The sequence below is a fragment of the Euprymna scolopes genome, chromosome 24, assembly GCF_053919585.1.
Source record: "Euprymna scolopes isolate OS-2025 chromosome 24, ASM5391958v1, whole genome shotgun sequence".
NCBI classification, from domain to species: domain Eukaryota; kingdom Metazoa; phylum Mollusca; class Cephalopoda; order Sepiida; family Sepiolidae; genus Euprymna; species Euprymna scolopes.
The window spans coordinates 18,523,341-18,543,336 of NC_136505.1; the positions used below are offsets into that span (position 1 = coordinate 18,523,341).

General features: G+C 32.3%; 1 protein-coding gene across 5 annotated transcripts in view; it reads right to left on the reverse strand.

The window, feature by feature from the left end:
* The window catches only part of LOC145246619 (uncharacterized), a 538,839-nt gene that overhangs the window by 33,359 nt on the left and 485,484 nt on the right, over positions 1–19,996 (reverse strand). For 3 of the 5 annotated variants that reach the window (XM_080108292.1, XM_080108289.1, XM_080108290.1), the window contains one exon: positions 6,600–6,641. The exons of the other annotated variants lie outside the window; for them this stretch is intronic. In XM_080108292.1, the coding sequence (XP_079964418.1) occupies positions 6,600–6,641 (42 nt within the window). The remainder of the gene's footprint in view (positions 1–6,599; positions 6,642–19,996) is intronic. 5 annotated transcript variants of the gene reach the window in all.

The following is a 19,996-nucleotide window of genomic DNA, read 5'->3' on the forward strand; positions in this document are numbered from 1 at the left end:
TGGAGTTAAAAAATAGCAAATCTGATAAGAACATAAGTATGTGTGTAGTGATGTTTTGATAGCAATAAAATATTTCAGCATCAGGAATCAAAGCCCAAGTTCTCTTCTGATGCCATGAAAAGATAAAGAATCTTTCCAATAGCCTTCTCTTCCTTCCCTCCCAGTTCACTTGTGTCGGGTTAGAAGTATGAAACCATTGACATTTGTTTTCTGTGTGCACCAAATAAAATGAACTTTGGCTTTATTCTATAAATACCTACGTTGAAGTAAATATTAAAAAATTGAAACTGAACCATTTTAGGTTTGAGAAATCCCCACTCTACCCCCAAAGAATCAAAACAAATTTATCATCTAGTATATTTTGAGTTTTATCCTATATATATATATATATATATATATATATATATATATACCCCAAACCTTTGGCCTTGATGGAGGGGAGATTAAAACTTGCTATGGTTTCAAATGATCTGAAATAACAGCAAGGGGAGACTTGATTCCAAATATTTCTCATACGTTATATCTTCCCTCTTTTGGAAATAGGGTACGATTATAAATATATCTCCAGTATCAAATAATCTATATACACTGTGAAATTTACTTTATGTATAAAAACCAAAGAGGGGAGATATAGCATATGAGAAATATTTGCAATCAAGTTTCCCTTTGCTGTCATTTCAAATCATAGCAGTCTTCCCTCCATCAAGGTCAGAGGTTTTGTGGAAATACCAGATATTTTGTAATTCATATGCAAAACTAGGAAAACAATGATTATAATTGAAACATTTTTTAAAAAGTGCCAAAAATAGGAAAATATGTTCTGGATGATCCCGTTAATGTGCAACCTTAAGAGCAAATGTCACATAGCTAGCTCTATCTCTCTCTATCTATCTATATATATATATATATATATATATATAAAGTAGCAAAATTGATTATTGAAATGCTCATATCAATTCTATACAACGAAAATACATGAAAATTTGCAGGCTTTTTGAAGCTTATAATACTATTCTGTGGTTAAAATTTTATGACAATTGGTAAGAATGAACCTATATTTTCAAACCAATAAAATATGCCCAATTTGCCTACATTTGTATATATAGTGTCTTGGTAGGCCAGCTCACTTTCGCTACTTTGGGATGAATTTTGCTTGAGGTTTTTTTTTTTTTGCTTGGATGTCCTCCCTGTGGCCTTGCCAGGCCGATATAAAATATCTTCAGTAAATATGAAAAATTAAAATTGTGAACCATTTTAGGTTTGAAGCCCCCACCCCTCCCTCCCTACCATCACCGATCAAAATACATTTATTATCTAGTCTATTTTGAATTTTAACCTGTATATGCATGCATCAAATGTCTATTAATTAAGCTAAGTCAATGATTTTCCTAATTCATTATATTCATTAAACACAAAATAGTTTGAAAAAAAAAAAAAAAAAAAAAAAAATTCTAATTTAGTTGTTTTAATCTATCTCTATTATTATATAAAAGGAACTTTGTGTATATTCGTTCCCTATGGATTCCTAAATAGCTGGGCCATTTTTTTTAAATTTCACACAAATGTACTTTATGTGCCTAGCAGTGTTCTTCCATAGGTTTTGTATCAGGATGTCTCCAATAAATATTGATAATCGAAAAAATCTGATGAAAGAAGCAACAGGCGATTTTGACTAAAACTAACACTTTATACAGCCTAACATCACAAGTGCATTTGAGAAGTTTTATTACCGCAGAAGCAAAAAGGTCCAGCATATAAAAATCAACAGTAGGTTCATTCAGAGGCACATTCAAAATGAATATTTTTGTTTAGAGCACAATTGAACGATGATGGTTGATTTTGCATTTTAAACTTTTATTCAAGTTATCATAAAAATAATTTTATATTATCAACAATAGGTTCTCTATAGTGCAATGTGGATTAAGTCACTGCAGATGGGTCCCCAACTAGAGCAGGCAATTAATCGATTTGATTGAAAAATGGGGGATTTCACCCATTTCGATGACAAAATATGGGAGGATTAAACATTCATTGTCATCTAATCCTGGACAACGTCAGGTTTCCCTGCTAGTTAGCTATAATTAGCCATTATCAAGGGATCTACCTTTACTAAATTTCTGTTTATTAGTTTTACCCCCTCCTCTCTCAATGTATATTGTCTGACCTCCACCCTCTCCCTATTATTTTATGTACTGTCTGCCGCTCTCTCTTTTTTTGTTTTTGATTATATAAATATAGAGAGGCAAAAATAACTTGAAATTTTTGTTTGACTTTTGGGTATAAAACTATTTCTGCATTAACTTTGATATTGATTTTCTACTAGATTTTCTTTGGATGTATTGTGTCAACCCCTGCCCTCTCCACTCAAGACACTTCGGTATTGTTGCATGATCAAGTTTCGTACATAGTTTGATTTTTTTTTTTTTTATGTTACAGATCACATGACTGTTCAGGAATGACAAAATTAACATCAAAATAGCCAGATCATTGGTTTGGTTTTATGACATATCAACCCTTTTTGGTTTATTCAATGCAAAATCCAGTAATTTTGATGAAAGTTTCGTTTTTAAGAGCTTTAAATATTTCATTCATGCTTGTTAGATTGTATGACACTGTTAGGTCATTTAAAGAGCTTCCAACCTATGGGAACACATTACTGCAGGATTGCTCTCCTGAGTACAACTTGACTGTTTTTAAATCCAATGTTAATAAACTTATGCCATAAGCAATCAGATGCCATTTATAATATTGATCAATGTTAGTCCTTCCATAGTGTTCCTCATCTTTTGGCTGGTAAACATTAGCATCTTATTAAGCCTTATCCTCAAATATGTTTTGGCTTTGATAAGTAGTGACCTTAATAGTAAACAAAGATATTCTAAAATTCATGGATTATATTTAACTCAGAGATGGGATCATAACAGGTACTACTATTGTTCAGGGCAGAGTGAAAACTAAGGAATATACTTCCACACGTGGCCTATCATGGGCATCGACACAGAACTGCAGATCAAAAGTATGTAGGAAACGCTTATTTGTATGCTACACCTAGCAAACAATATCGAATGCAAGTAAGAAAACATCATGGATGAACAATACATCTGGCGACAACTGAAGGCTAAACGGAATATCAATCAAACATAGTTAAAATATAAATAGCAATGGTGAAGATGATTGTCTAAATAAAAATAATATAAAGAAAGTGGTTGCTGCGATAACATTCATCCTGGTCAGGTTGATCTGGTTAATTCCCTACATTTTCTCATACTCCAAACCATGGTAGTCTTGAGCAAGGTTATAAGACATTGTTAACTAATCACAATTCCATCTTTGAAGGCCAACCACTTGTGGACCTGGAACGTCAGCGAAGTCCTCCCGAATGATAGACACCTACATCCTCAGCTGCTAACCAATACATTTATGCCACCCAGGCAGAGAGGTAAGGAGGATTATATTGCAAATTACCCCTCTGTACATACACAAATGACTAGTTGGCAAACCATCAAAGATGTCATTGCGACAAACTGAACAGTAGAGACTTATGGTTGAGATGTTGGAGAAGAAAAGCAGTTGGATCATGGTCGAGCCATCGGTAATGCAGGATGCAGTGTAGGCAGTCTTTGTCAAAGATTTCGAACTTATGCCAATAGAGTACTCATCAGCAATCTCTCGTAGCCATACAAGAGAATCAACCAGATGATAGATACGTCCCTTGATTAATATTGAAAGCCCCCCCCCCTCTACTTAGACTGTTAGAGGCACACAAAAACAGATCTAGCCAACCTAATTTGACGATCAATTAATTTTATTTACCTTCTTTCCAGGAGATGAGACACAAGGTCAGGTGTGGGTTTGATGAAACTGTTCCTGTGGAACAAACTGGATTTGAACTTTGTACACTCAGGTTTTCAGTTCATGTTGTTAACCACAGCCACCGTTAATCCTATACAATAAACTTTGGATCAAGTAAAGATTAGATACCCCATAGCAGAAGACAAAGATTGTCGAACATTTCAAGTGGCACCGGTTGTTCGACCTTGACATTGCCGTTGGTTGTTTGTAAACACGTCAAATAGCAAACATGATCGAATGTTCGCGAGCAAGATTTTTTAAAAAATATATTTACAAAAATTTTTAAGATTTAAAAGAAAAAAATATATATTTACAAAACATTTTCTTTAATATTAAATATTTACAAAACTTTTAAGGATTAAAAAAAAAAAAAACTTTTTTCTATTTACGCAAAACTTTAACGTATTTAAACAAAATATATTTAAATAAATGGGTATCTTTCCGAGTGCATTCTTTTTATATATTTACAGAACTTTTTAATAAAACTATTAATAATAATAATAATAATAAATAAACAAATCAATGGTAAATTTTTACGACATGTCCCAGCATATTATAAACACTCCAACCTCCCTATGTTAAGAACAGCTTTCAGAATAAACACCCCCAACCTCAAAAGCCGTTCTTAATATGGGGTGGTTGGGGGTATTTATACTATGTTGGGGTAGGTCGTAAAATAATACCAAATAAGTAAATAAACCGACGTTATAACTGATAATTTCGGATGATGTCAATTAAAAAATACATAATTAAAAAAAAATTAAATAAAATTATTATAACCAAACTTTAATGGCAGAAACAAATATAAAATAACTGACTTATTCAGATTTTTGCAACCAAGATTAATTTTTATATAGTGTTTTTTTTTGTTTTTTTTTTTATCTTTCTTTGTGAGTTTTTAATACAATTCAACATTTATTTAAAGTGCGATGTATGTAGGTGGTCAGTGAAGGAGAAATCCTTCTAGACCAAGACAATTTCATGCATAATGAAATCACAAGTATAAACAATCGAGATTTAAAAAAATATATTTTATTCACATATCTTTTATAACTTATTTTCATAAAGATGAAGTGTAGTATCACAAGATACAAATCTTTTTATAATTTTCATTTTATTTTTACAAAAATCCTCAAAAAACTTGCCATTATGCTTACTTCTCCATAAAGACAAATTAGGTACAAGTTTAGCGTCCAACATTTTCAGTTTCTAATGTTTTGCAATTAATATACTTCATTTTTTTTATTTTTATTATAATTATAATTCTTATTAGTTTTATTAAAGTTATGTAAATATATTTAAAAAAACGCATTCAGAAAGACACCCATTTATTTTAATAAATTTACGTTCGTTTTGTTACAATAGTTTTGTGTCAATAGAAAAGTTTTTTTTTTAATCCTTAAGTTTTGTAAATATTTACTAAGAAAACGTTTTGTAAATATTTTTTTTTTCTTTTAAATCTTAAGTTTTGTAAATATATTTTTTAAAAAATCTTGCTCGTGAACATTTGATCATGTTTGCTATTTGACGTGTTTACAAACCACCAACGGCAATGTCAAGATCAAACAACCGGTGCCACTTGAAATGTTCGACAATCTTTGTCTTCTATTACAGGGTATCTAATCTTTACTTGATCCTAAACTTCTTTATAAATATATAATTACAAGTTGTAACTACCTTGCATTGTCTGATTAAGTTTTTGCTTAAAATTTGTTTTTTTTTTTTAACTATGCTCTCATTTTCCACAGCATTGTTTTATTGTAAGAAAGGAAGGGGGGAAATAATTTTGTATTTACGAATACAGAATTATGTCCCCTTTTTTTAAAAAATGGTGCCTGTATGAAAATGATTCCAATCCAGTCAAAATAAATCAAATTATATGTTATTAATAACATGCTACAATGATTCATCAAAATATGATGAATGAGAATCGAATATTGGTTTTGTAAGAAGGAAACTATCAACGACAGAAATCCAGAAAGAGACCTTGGCACTTGTGCAGATTAAAAAAAAAAGTACATTTTTGGCAAAAACGTGATTACACACTTACATGTTGAAATTATTAAAAATTCTAGAAATTACAAAAAATTATCAAGTCAAAGTTCTGTTAGTACTATTATTTATATATATATATATATATATATATATATGAAAAAAAAAATTAAAAAAAAAAAACATAAAAATTAGCAGTCCACTATTTTCTATTTTGAAATGGTGGACTTGTCAAAATCATAGATTGCAATTGCCTCCCTTAACTTTTAAGAACTTTTCTACATTAATGAATGACAATACTTTGTAATTCCAACAATTTTATTTTTACTTGTCATTTTTATTTTTACTTGATTATTTTTCTATCATTTTTGAGATTTTTACTAATTTCAACATAAGAACGTAATCATGTTTTTACTTACATTATTTTTTAATCTCATTATACTGCACAAACACCTTAATTTTACTTAATATATTAGATTAGACAGATTAGATAGAGAAAAGGATACCTCACTGTTGTCTCAGTGTGAAATGTTAGATTTTTCATATGCCATTAAAATGACACATTTGTTTGGAAAATGTTAGTGCATGCTATATATATATATATTTTTTTTTTTCTCTGGTGGCCAAGAAGATATAAGAATGACCAGCCACAAGTGCTGGCTGTATATCCCCACCCATTATAATAATCCGGGTCTCCTGTTGGTGGAGTTTGATTTTTTTAAACATGCAGTGCCCTACATCACCTGACACCTTACCTCTATATAAATGGGCTTATTCACTTTCTCCTCTTCAAGTTCCTGTCAAAGAATGATCAGAAAAAAAAAATGGGGGGAAAAAAAAATAATGAAAATCACAACTCTCTAAAAATGATGGTCACGGGACTGAAGTATTTGTCAAATACATTTTTTTTTTTTTTTTTTTTTTTTTTGCTGAAAAGTTAATTTTGTCAATTTGTAAAAAAAAAAATTTTCTCAGAGATTTCTTGATAAAGTACTTGAGTGTAATTATTTGAAAGAAATTGCAGAAATATGATACAAAAAACCTAAATAGAAATAGATTGTTCTTATTCAATTTCTCTTAAAATTATCAAAATGACACAATTATTGACAGTTTATGTTATTAGGATCCTTCCAAAAAATATTCTCATCTTGGTTGTTATCTATTGCGATATGCTAATTTCTTTCCCTTCATTTATATACCTTCGCTGCAGCCCACTTCCTGACTGTTTGAATATGCTTGGTCTCACTGTGGAACGCTATTTCTTTTTCAGTTGTCATCCATTCTTTTGCAATATTCTTTCTTATGTCAAATAAAGCCTTTGATATCTAACAAAGGAAATTGTCATTAAAATTTATTGACATAAAGAATGGACAAATTTCTGACATCTGACCGATTTGGAGACAAATAATAATGAATGGAATAACTGGTATGGTGCCTTTGTCAATTGCATCAACTCTTTGACAGTATCTCACTCTGACAATCCTAACAAGCTCAACATACTGATTAACTAGTCTATTAACTAATATCAGGCTTCTATCTTTACATCATCAACGTTCTGATCCACATCTGGCATCAATTAAAATGAATGGCTCTCGTCTTGGGGAGGCCTCAAGTTTTGACAGGCTTCTGGGCTTGACTTTTACTCCTGATCTTAAATGGAATACGTACATCAAATCTGTTGCCAAGGCCACTGGAAAAATGGTCGGATCCTTCTATCGATCCAGTAGATATCTCACTGCTGATGCAATTCTCTATCTATATAAGAGCCAGATACGTCCAAGGATGGAATACTGTTGCCACATATGGGCAGGAGCTGCTAGAAAAGACTTGTCCTGCCTTGATAAGGTTCAAAATCGACTTCGTGGCCTGGTGGGAGATGTCCTTTTCTCTTCGCTGCAACCTCTATCTCACAGAAGAGATGTTGCGAGTTTGTCTCTGCTTTATCGTTATTTTCATGGAAAGTGTTCGACTGAGCTTCAATCTATGGTCCCCCCTCGCCAAACTTTCACAAGAAACACTAGACTAGCTGAAAACATTATCAATAATTTTCCCCACTCTTTATCTGTGCCTAAACCTAAACATAGATTCCAATGATCAAAGCTTCTTTCTTAGAACTGCACGCCTGTGAAATTGTCTTCCGTTTTCCTGCTTTCCAGCTGTCTATAATATGGTTGTCTTCAAGTCCAACGTGAACAAGTTTCTGATGAGCCGTTCCACTTAAGTTAACAAATTTACCGAACTTCCATTACTATCGATTACTATATTGTCCTTTTGACTACTCTACACTCTTTAGCCCTTATCCTTGAGTGGCCTATCGGCCTTGATAAGTGGTGACGCCTATGTAAAAAAAAAACAAAAAAAAAACTATATATCACCTGAAGTCTATTAGCTAATATCAAACTGAGAACACCATTAATATACAGTAGAACCCCGGGATAGGGTATTAAAAATTAATCACAAAATACAATACAGTATATATAATACACATGATGTATATACTCAAATAACATTAGAAATAAGACTGTAAGGCGGGGCAAATACCATAACCAAGGGCCAAAAAAACATTGTATTCCACATCCTAAAAAAAAAAAAAAAACATTCTAGAGCCACCATATCCCAGGGTTCTATTGTATTCCAATCTACCTATGTCAAACACGTTACTTGCATATTTATTTTTATTGGAATCGTTCCAAACAAGGCATGAAGCCAAGAAGGAGCTAGAAATACTACTTCAAAGTCAAAAACTTGCCAACAATAAGTATTAGATGGAACAGATTCTGACCTAGAAAACAGCAATTCTTCCTTCTTTGTCAGAAACATGGAATATGAGAACTAAAGGACAAAATAAGGGAAGCGAGAGTTACGTGGCTGCCGAAAGTAAACCCAGGATACACTTTCTAATCTATTATTAACTAATTTATTCTTAATACTTTTGCTCATCATGTGCTTGCCACTAGAAATTAGCATATCACAACATTATATCCACAACGTTTCAGCTGATAGAAACGTCAATCTTTTTCAGGTGCATCTTGCTGAACTGAATGGACCCATATGAAATTGTGAACTGAACCTGACAACCACAACAATCTACTGGATTAAATAAAAGGTCCAGTTTTAAATTCTGTATAAGTTCCCCATATTCAAATAGATGCACCTCAAGAAGTCGATGTGAAAGTAACAAATGTAATTAAAGTAATCCAAAATATTTCATAATGAAGTTTCTATAATTATAAATTATTTATTTTTCTATAATAATTATAAATTATTTATTTTTCTATAATAATTAAATTTAATGAAATTCAATGAAATAATAATAAAATCTAAATATTAAAATTCAGAAAGTATGTCACTTTACGTTTGTTTTATTACTTCTCGCTTTCTAATATATGTACATAAACACACACGTTTTTTTTTTTTCAAGGTTAAAAATATCCCAAAATAAAAATCATTGACTGACAAGATTGTTACAACTAAAACCAGAGGCTAATTTTGTCGACAGATGAAGTCTTTTTAGACTGACACAGCAGATTTATTGTTGTGACTAATGGTAAGTTTATTTACCTAAATTGAATAATATATACTTTTTATTTGTCTTACATAATCATTTATATGTCACTACACAATTATGAGCATGTTTTGGTCAGCCAGTTACAAGTAACTAGAGACGTTTCAAGTGATATTGCTTATACAACAGTAAAAGTCCGTTCTTGTTGTTAAAACTTTATTGGTTGTTTTACCTCTGGAAAATATTAACCCATAAGCTTCAAGTTTTGTCTGCACAAGAATAGTTGTCAACTTGGAGCTTACAGGTGTATGTTGAGAATATATTGGGTACGTGCAAATTGAATCCCAAAATGTATAAACATTTTGATCCCTCTCTTCACTTAAAAATTCACCAAAATTCAGGAAATCAACTAATTTTAATGTCAATTTTCAGTGTTTATTAATTAAAGATCACAGAATGTAATGAACCCATTACTTTTTTAATCTTAGTGAAAATGTATTATTTTGTGTAAACAAACACATTTGCTAAAGTTAGTTTTAAATGCTAAAAAGATGCATAAATTTATTTTTATTTATTTTTTATGAGAATAAAGCATCATCGATGCAAACAATAAAAATATTTCAGGGACATTACAAAAAAGCCCTTACAGTCTGTGTTAATGAAATCAATATAACTTGAAGAAAAATTAATTTCTCAAACTAATGATATTATCATTGAATTAAGCATTGTTTATTCAATATTTTCACCAAGAAAATAATATAATTGCAAAAATTATTTCATGTGAGTTTAATGATAATAATTCTCATAAAAATTTCAAATGTAATATTTTTTATTTTTTTTTTGTACGCATGAATGTGTAAACATCAGTGTAAGAATTTGTTTTTATGATCTTGAAAATAAAAAAAATTGAAAAATTGAAACCCAGGATCACTGAGAAAAAAATAACTAAAAAAAAAATCAGAATATTTTTACAAACGGTTAGTTTAGAGAAATATGGATGGGCAATATTATAAAATAAAATTTTTAAAAAAGACAGGATTTGGATCCCATCATATTTTATTTAATCATCAATAAATTTTTTAGCTTGTTTTTAAATGAATAAATTTAAAGTATAATCACTTGACTTTTCACACTTAAAATTCACTTTCATTTAAAAAGAATTTATCACAATATATTTAAGAATATATCAAGTAATCATGTAAAAAAAAAAAAAAATATTCTAATCAAATAAGCACTTTTTTATTACAACAAAATAGGATTACCTAAATTAATAAATATTTTTAGAATTTAAAAAATACAAAAATTAAGGTATAATAATGTTTCAGTTGCTCTATAGATTTAAAAATAAGATTGAATTTTTTATATTTTGGACTTTTATAGAAACTCTGCGTATTGCCTTTTCATTTCTTTTCAATTAGTAATCGTCAATTCCTGTTACTAAACTCACTTTTTGTGGATAATTAAATCATTTTTTGTAAGAATAAGGTGCATTTTTTAGTAATCATAGCTCTAATATTGCATATATATATATATATATATATATATATATATATATATATATAAAATATAAGATTTACTCTGATAACATAATTATATATATGTATATATAAAATTATGTTATCAAAGAGTAAATCTTTATCAAAGCAAAATTTATCAAGATAAGAAAAGCTCAACACTATTAAAAGGAACAAAAACAATAATATTAAATGAAAGATGAGGAATAAAAGTGTTATATAACTTTATTATATCATCAAAACAGTAGGATAATATTAAGGGGAAAATTAAGAAAAATCCTCTTTAGGCCATGGCATTTCAAAGCTAAATGCTTCTCATCAAAAGAGAAGGGCCAGAATTATACAAAATACAAATATAGAAAAAGCTGACTTAATGACATTTAAATATGAAATGAGAATGAAGGAATATGGCCTAAAGTGTTTTTTTCTTAAATTTCCCCATAACTTTTCCTTATTCTTCTGATGATATAACCAAGTTATATATAACTTTTATTCCTCATTTTTGGTTTAATATTATATATATATATATATATAATCGCATATTATAATAATTATTTTATTTTAAATTATATTATCATAGAACTATGCTAAGTATTGATGTACTGCTTATTTATATACATTATACATACTCTTATATCTATAAATGTGAAATTGTCTCTATGTGTGTGTCTGTGTGTGTACATTTCCCTACCAAACTACTCTGTCAATTTTCAGTCTACAGACTCGAGATTTGACATAAAGGGTATTGAGATTTGGGAAAACCTTTAATTGGTTTTCAGCAAATATTTGGCTTTCAAGGAGTCAAACTTCAATGGTTTGACCTTTGAAAACTCTACCAAACTCCTCCACCAATTTTAGGTTTAAACGTGAAATTTTAGATGTAGGTTACTTGGACATGGATCAAACTTTTTAATTTGATTTGAACCTAAATTAATAAATGTTAAGGGGTAAAAATTGGGGTCAAAGTTTAAAAAAAATTTGACCTCTGGGATTTCTACCAAAAGTACTCAGCCAATTTTTGGTCTAAACATTTGAAATTTTACATAAAGTGTATTCAGACATAGGGCAAGCATTTTAATCGATTTTTGGCCAAAAATTTAGCTGCCAAGAGGTCAAAGTTGAAAGAATTGACCTTTGCAGATTCTACCAAACTCCTCCACCAATTTTGGGTCTAAACACTTGAAATCTTAGATGCAGGTTACCTAGACATAAGTCAAACTTTCTAATCTGTCTGTCTCTCTCTCTCTCTATATATATATATATACTAGCATTTCAGCACGGCGTAGCTCGGGTGTTTGAAATTGTATGTTGAGCAAAAAAGTGGTAATAGGAAGGCAGGCTGGAACCTGTACCGCAAATTTTCGACCCAAACCGATTAAAAAGCTTGCCCAATCTCTGAATATCTTTAATTTAAAATTTCAAATGTTTAGAACAGAAATTGTCCGAGTAATTTGGCAGAGACCGCAGAGGTAAAAAATGTTTTTAACTTTGACTCCTATTATGACCTCTTAACATTTGTTTTCGGCTCAAATCAAGTAAAGTTAGATCCATGTCCAAGGAATCTATATCTAAAATTTCAATTGTTTATACCCAAAATTGTCGGAGGAGTTTGGTAGAGTTCTCAAAGGCAAATCGAACTTTGACCCCTTAACAGCCAAATTTCCGGCCAAAAATGGATTACAAAGATTTTCCCAAATCTCCATATCCTGTATATCAAATTTCGAGTCTGTAGATTGTGTAGGGAAATGTACATAGGCAGACACACACTTTCACAGATATATATATATATATATATATATATATGCACATAAAGTTATGAACAGTACATAGGGCTGAGCAAAGCTGGGCTGAACTGTTAGTGTGTGTGTGTGTATATATATATATATATATATATATATATACACACACACACACACACAGAAAGAAATAAAACAAATGTAAAGTTGCATACTTTACAAATTCATCATATTCATTTTAAAATTTATGATGGTAAAAATATTTAAAAAATGATCTGTTTTTTTTTATGAATTTGTGTTTTTTATGCAATGGTCATAATAGAAACTTCTTTCTTTGAACAATAATGCTTGCGTCTTGCCTTTAAACTTTAAATTACTTTCTAATCAATAGCTTAAAGTTGTAAAAATCCATTTTGCATAACAATATTATGCTTACACGATCTTTAATTTTGCAGCAAATTTGAAATGGGTCAATTGTGTTCTACGCAATTGTGTTCTACGCATTTCGAACGCAACCCTATCTTATCAAAGAACCTACTGTTGATTTTATACACCTGGTCCTTTTACTTGTGCGATGATAAAACTTCACAAATGCACTTTATAAGATGTTAACTTTGTCCCTTTTTAATCGGATTTTTCGATTATTGATACTTATCAGAGGCATTCCAATACAAAATCTGTGTAAGAACACTACCAGACACAAAGTATGTTTGTGTGAAATTTCATAAAAATCAGCCCAGCTGTTTAGGAGTCCATAGGGGACAAACTCATACATATACAAAGTGGCTTTTATATATAAGTAGATTAGTAGGGTGACTCGATGTTGCCTGGGATTGAATGATGATCAACAAATGTTTCCCACTCCCATATTTTTATTGTCATCAAAATCAATGAAATCTATTTTTCGATAAAATCGATTGATTGCCTGCTCCATTTGGGTACCCATCATGGAGCACCAAGAGAAAGCTTGCATGCTTCTCTCAGTGACTTAGTTAACAAATATTGCAGTCTACATTGCACTGTAGAGAACCTACTGTTCATTTTATAAAATTATTTTTCTATATAATTACTTGAATTTTTTAATTGAATTGAAGTTTAAAATGCAAAACTCAAGTATCATACTTCAATTGTGCTCTATAAAAAAAAAACCCAAAAAAACTCATTTCGAATGTGTTCCTGTCATATCAAAGAACCTACTGTTGAATTTATATGTCAAGCCATTTGGCTTGTGTGATAATAAAAATTCTCAGATACACTTGTGATGTTAGGCTGTGTAAGGATTATTTCGATTATCGATACTTAATGAAGATATTCCTGTATAAAACTTATCTAAGAACACTGCCACACACATAAAATACCTTCCTGTAAAATTTCATAAAAATCAGCCCAGTCGTTTTCAAGTCTATAGGGAACAAACTCACAAGCACACAAAGCGCCTTTTATATAATAGTAGTTAGTTATATATAGTTAGTTTTAACTAAATTGTTATACCATGTTATTTGCAATAATCTAAAATACTTTACTGAATTTTTTTTTTTTTTAAATACTTAATCCAGTCTTGCAGTTCAGCAATATGTTTTTAAATACTCACCTTAAAAGAAAAATCAACTATGAGGAAATTACTATTCTTTTATTAAGTGTCAACAATCCTAATTTGCTTGATTTTTCTGTTTAAGGTTTAATTAAAATTGTTTTCTAATTTTTTTTTCTAAACAAAATCAAGGTTCAATTTGTTCATTTTTCTTACTTATATCTTGCTTTGTTTTGATTAAATCAAAAACTATGTCCAAGTTTGGTTATAAAACATATTTTACAAAATTAATTTGAATATAATGGATCTCAGGTAGCAGAGACAATACAGCAAGATAAATTTATTATAGTTTTATCTTTTATATTAAGAGGTTTTAAAACATTTTTCCTAATGTGTTGAGATAATCTCATTATTAAGAAAAAAAATAATTTAATAATTTGGAGGTTCACCTTCTTTCTTATTTAGGTAGATTTACTGACTGCAGTATGATAACCAGTCCTTCTGTTACTCCTAAGTTGTAAGTTCAATCCTCATGAGTGACGTAGGATTTTGACAATTCATTCATCTTCAAGCTATATATCAGGGAAAGACAGAACCATTTATGGTATGGATGAGTCATCATGTTTGCCACAATAGGCCTCACTCAAAACATGCAGATTCTGTCAAGTCTGGATAATCTGAACCCAAATGAGGTGCTCTTTAACTTAAGAAAATAAAAGGAGTTTTGTTGTACAATGGTCTTATTTTATAATTAAAATTAATTGAGAAAGTCTTTGAATATTTCAAAATTCAAAACCAAAAGGAAGAATAAATACAATATTATTGTATTTAGGAGGTGGCAGTGGTCAAGTAGATACCAAAGTGAACTAATGACTTGGGAGAACCAAGCTCAAATTCAATCAATTCCCTAGCAGCATTTTCATTATGTGTGATGACAATCCTTAACTAGTTTCTCCTTTAAATATCTGATTCTAAAAAAAAAAAAAACTAGAAAAACCAATATCAAATGGTAGAAACGGTCAAAAGTGATATCATATATATATATATATATATATATATATATATATATATATATATTACAAAGGAATCACCACTTATCAAGGCCCAGAGACAACTCGAGGATAAGGGTTAATGCGTATACAATAGTCAATGTGATTATAGCGTTTTTTTAACATGGGTATTGGGATTTTTGTAAGTTGGATTACATAGGGGGTACGGTCATCAAGAACTTGTTTACATTGGACTGGAAAGCAGGCCAACGGAAGAGAGTTCCACAGGCGTGCAGTTCTAAGAAAGAAGTTTTGCTCATAAAATCTATGTTTATGTCTCTGCACAGATAAAGAGTGTGGTTCTGGCTAGACGATTGTTTTTTTGAGAGGGGACCATAGATTGAAGCTCAGTCGAGCACTTGCCATGAAAATAACGATAAAGCAGAGACAGGCTCGCAATGTCTCTTCTGTGGGAAAGAGGTTGCAGCGAAGAGAAAAGGGCATACCCCACTAAGCTACAAAGTCTGTTTTGAACACTGTCAAGGCAGGATAAGCTGCTTCTAGCAGCTTTAGCCCAGATGTGACAACAGTACTCCATCATTAGCCATACCTGACTTTTATATAGGTAGAGAATTGCATCAGGAGTGAGATATCTATTGGAGCGGTAGAAAGATCCTACCATTTTCCCAGCGACCTTGGCAATGGATTCGATATAAGTGTTCCATTTCAGATTGGGAGTAAAGGTCAGGCCCAGAAACTTATCAAAACATGAAGCCTCCCCAAGACTAGAGCCATTCATTTCAATTGATGCCAGATAGGCATCAGAGCGTTCATGATGTAAGGATAGAAGCTTGGTTTTAGATGCATTAAAAGTAACTAGCCACCTCTTCCCCCACTGTACCACGCGCTCAAGATAAGAGGAGAGAGAATCAGAGAGAATTTGGTTGTTTACGGTCTTTGATGTGCTGCCATAGATGGTGGTGTCGTCAGCATAAATGTCTACGAAGTATGTGTTTTGGAAGATCATTGATGTAGATTAAGAAGAGAGTTGGGCCCAGAATGGACCCCTGAGGGACTCCAGCGTTAATACCGAGAGCTTCTGATTTCTGCCCGTCAATGACTACTTTTATGAACCTATCAGAGAGAAATGATTTAATAATTGAGGAGACATTTCCAGCTATACCATAGCTGGGGATCTTGCGAAGTAAACCCTTGTGCCATAGCTTATCAAAGGCCTTTAATATGTCAAGAGCAATTGCCCTGGAGAGGAAGCCTCCATCAAAATATTCGCTAATCCTGTGAGATATAACTGTAAGCACAGACTGTAAGTCTAGCAGAACGGAAACCATATTGAGTGTCACTAAGAAGGTTATTTTTGCTGAGATAGTTGACTACTTCTCTATTTAACACAGATTCCAGTAACTTACTCATGACACACAGGAGACATTGGCCTGTACTGAGAAGGAGATGAACGATCACCTGAATTTTTAAATACAAGGCATACTGATGAGATTTTCCATGGAGTTGGGAAACATTTCTCCTTAAGAGAACGCTTAAATAACTTTGTAAGTATGGGCGCTAGTTCTGGTCGAAGTTTTTTGAGCACTATAATTGGAATGCCGTCAGGGCCAATTGCTTTACTGGGATCAAGGTTTTTGATTTGCTTGGCAACATCACATACAGATATTTGTATGTCGCATAGCATGTTTTCAGTTACACAAGAAATGCTGAGAGTTGACGGCTTTGGTTGTTAAGGGTAGAATTAGTAGCTGCAAAGTTCTTGGCAAAGAGTTTGGCTTTGTCTGATGCTGACGAGATTACTTCAGGTCCATTGATGATAGTTAGAATAGAGCACACACTCCTGTTCAGAATTCTGTTTGCTATTTGCCAAAACTGATGGGAACCAAGCCACTGCTCAGCTACTTTGGATTTGACGGACTGAGCATACAACTCTCTCGCATTCTTTATTACTTTATATTTTCTTTTTAACTTGTCTTTCTGTTACTTGTTTTTTTTATTATTTACCATTCTGTCAAGGAAGTTAGATACAAGATCAGGTGTGAGTTTGATGAAAATGTTTGTGCAAATCCAAAACGCCGCCCCTCCCCCTCTCCTGCTACAAAAACCAAAAAAAAAAAAAAAAAATCATGTAAATTGATCAAGTAGCTATATTTAAAAAAAAAAAAAATCAAATTCTGTAGCTCACAGACAATCTTTTGGAGAACAAGGGCGATAATTTCGAACAATCCAAATGAGAGATTTTAGAAAACCATTCTCAACATAGCAAGGAGTGGGTCCCAGAAAAAAACTCAAATTTGCTTAAAAATTATTTTCTTTAAAAAAATAAAACTACTTGATTAATCTTTAAGATTTCTGGTTCATCGATATTTTCTTTCGGTCATCATAAAACTTTTTCTTTCTTTTTTTATGGAGGAGGGTATGGACAGGTGCCCAAGTATTTTTGTAGAAGGAACTGGATTTGAATTTGGCACACCAAGATTTTCAGTTCATGCCATTAACCACTTAGCGACCCTCACACCCGAAACATGGCACACTGCCATCGAAACAAAAGGGGACTATGGTGAATTAGAATGAACTTATAAATCCGGCTGCTAAGTGGGGAGTTATGAAATGAGATGTTTTTTTACATTATATTTAAGTTTCTACATGTTGGTACAGTCTGGGAACTATGGAGCAAGGAGGGAATTCCAAAGGGAAGCAGTTTGAAGAAAGAGCGATTAGTGTAGAGAGCTTTGTAGAATGGATAGAGAAGCTCTCAAACTTTTTTTTTCTTTTTTGACGCAGGTATGTTTTAATCAACAACAGGTATTTCAAAACTGTTACTCAGTCAGATGATTGTATTTATCAGCGATAAATCTGGATGGTAATCGGGCCAGGTGTTTCACGAGTAATTTGGTATCAGCTGTCTTTTAAGCAGTACATACGGCTGACATTTCACGTCTGCTAATTGCTCACTAACTTGCACAGCATTTTCTTTCAATCTTATTTATTTTCTTAACTAGCTAAACATTTTTTCCCCCAGCACACAGGGTAGGCGAGGGGCAATTTTGAAATTGTCATATTTGCAAATTTCTCTTAAGCAATTTTTTTCCAGCATACAGGAGGGAGGGCTAATTTTGAAATTATTATATTTGTAAATTTCTCGGGGACAATTTTTAAGGATCAATTTGTTTATTTGAGTTTTTTTTTAGGGTTTTTTTTTTTACATTAAGTAATTAGGTTTTCCATTTTGTTTTCTTCTGTCTGCCTCTCTGAAATCTATGTTGGAAAAAGTGTAAATAATTTACTTAGGAATATGCATACAAAACATACACATGATACACAACCTTAATAATGCTAGATTGATCTGAGCTGAGAGGAAGAAAATAAGAAAATATCAAGGTCTTATGTACAAAATTTTTTTTTTTTTTTTACAAGGTGGTCACCACTTATCAAGGCCCGGAAGCCACTCAGGGATAAGGGTTATTGTAAGTACAGTATGTTAGTGTGGATATTTAAAGTGTCTACTTAAGGGGGTGGTTTATCAGGAATTTGTTTACGTTGGACTTGAAGACATCCAAGTTGTAGTCAGGAGGGAAGCAGGCAGACGGAACAGAGTTCCACAGGCGTGCAGTTCTAAGAAAAAAGCTTTGTTCATGGAATCTACGTTTTGATTTAGGCATACATAAAGAGTGGGGAAAGTTTTTGACAGTGGATTCAGCTAGACGGGTGCTTTTTTTGTAAAAGATTGGTGAGGGGGGACCAGAGATTGGAGTTCAGGCGAGCACCTGCCATGGAAATAACAATAAAACAAAGATAGGCTTGCAACGTCTCTTCTGTGGGAGAGAGGTTGCAGGGAAGAGAAAAGGGCATCCCCACTAAGCCACAAAGTCTATTTTGTACTCTGTCAAGGCAGGATAGGCTGTTTTTAGCAGCTCCTGCCCAGATATGGCAGCAGTATTCCATCTTTGGACGTACTTGGCTTTTATATAGATAGAGAATTGCATCAGTAGTGAGATATCTTCTGGAGCGGTAGAAGGATCCCACCATCTTTCCAGCAACCTTGGCAACAGACTTGATGTACATGTTCCATTTCAGATCAGGAGTGAAGGTCAAGCCCAGAAGCTTGTCAAAACATGGGGCTTCTCCTAGACGAGAGCCATCCATTTCAATTGATGCCAGATGGGGATCAGAACGTTGATGTAAAGATAGGAGTTTGGTTTTAGATGCATTAAAGGAAACCAGCTACGTCTTCCCCCACTGACCCACTCGTTCGAGATCAGAGGAGAGAGAATCAGAGAGAACTTTGTCATTTACAGCCTTTGATGTGTTGCTGTAGATTGTAGTGTCATCAGCATAGATGTCAACGAATGATTTAATATGTGTTTAGGGAGATCATTGATGTAGATCAGGAAGAGAGTTGGCCCCAAGATGGACCCTTGAGGGACTCCAGCATTAATACTGCAGGCCTCTGATTTTTGTCCATCAACCACTACTCTTATGAGCCTATCAGAGAGAAATGATTTAATGATAGAGAGAATATTTCCAGTTATACCGTAGCTGGAGATCTTGTGAAGTAGGCCTTTATGCCATACCTTGTCGAAGGCCTTTGATATGTCAAGAGTAATGCCCTGGAAAGGAAGCCTTTGTCAAGAGATTCACTAATCCTATGAGATATAATCTGCGGTAGATCTTGCAGAACGGAAACCATATTGCGTGTCACTAAGAAGGTTATTTCTGCTGAGGTGGTTGACTATTTCTCTATTTAATATGGATTCCAGCAACTTACTCATTACACACAGGAGACTTATTGGTCTGTACTGAGACAGAGATGACTTATCACCTGAGTTCTTAAATACAGGGCAAACTGATGAGGT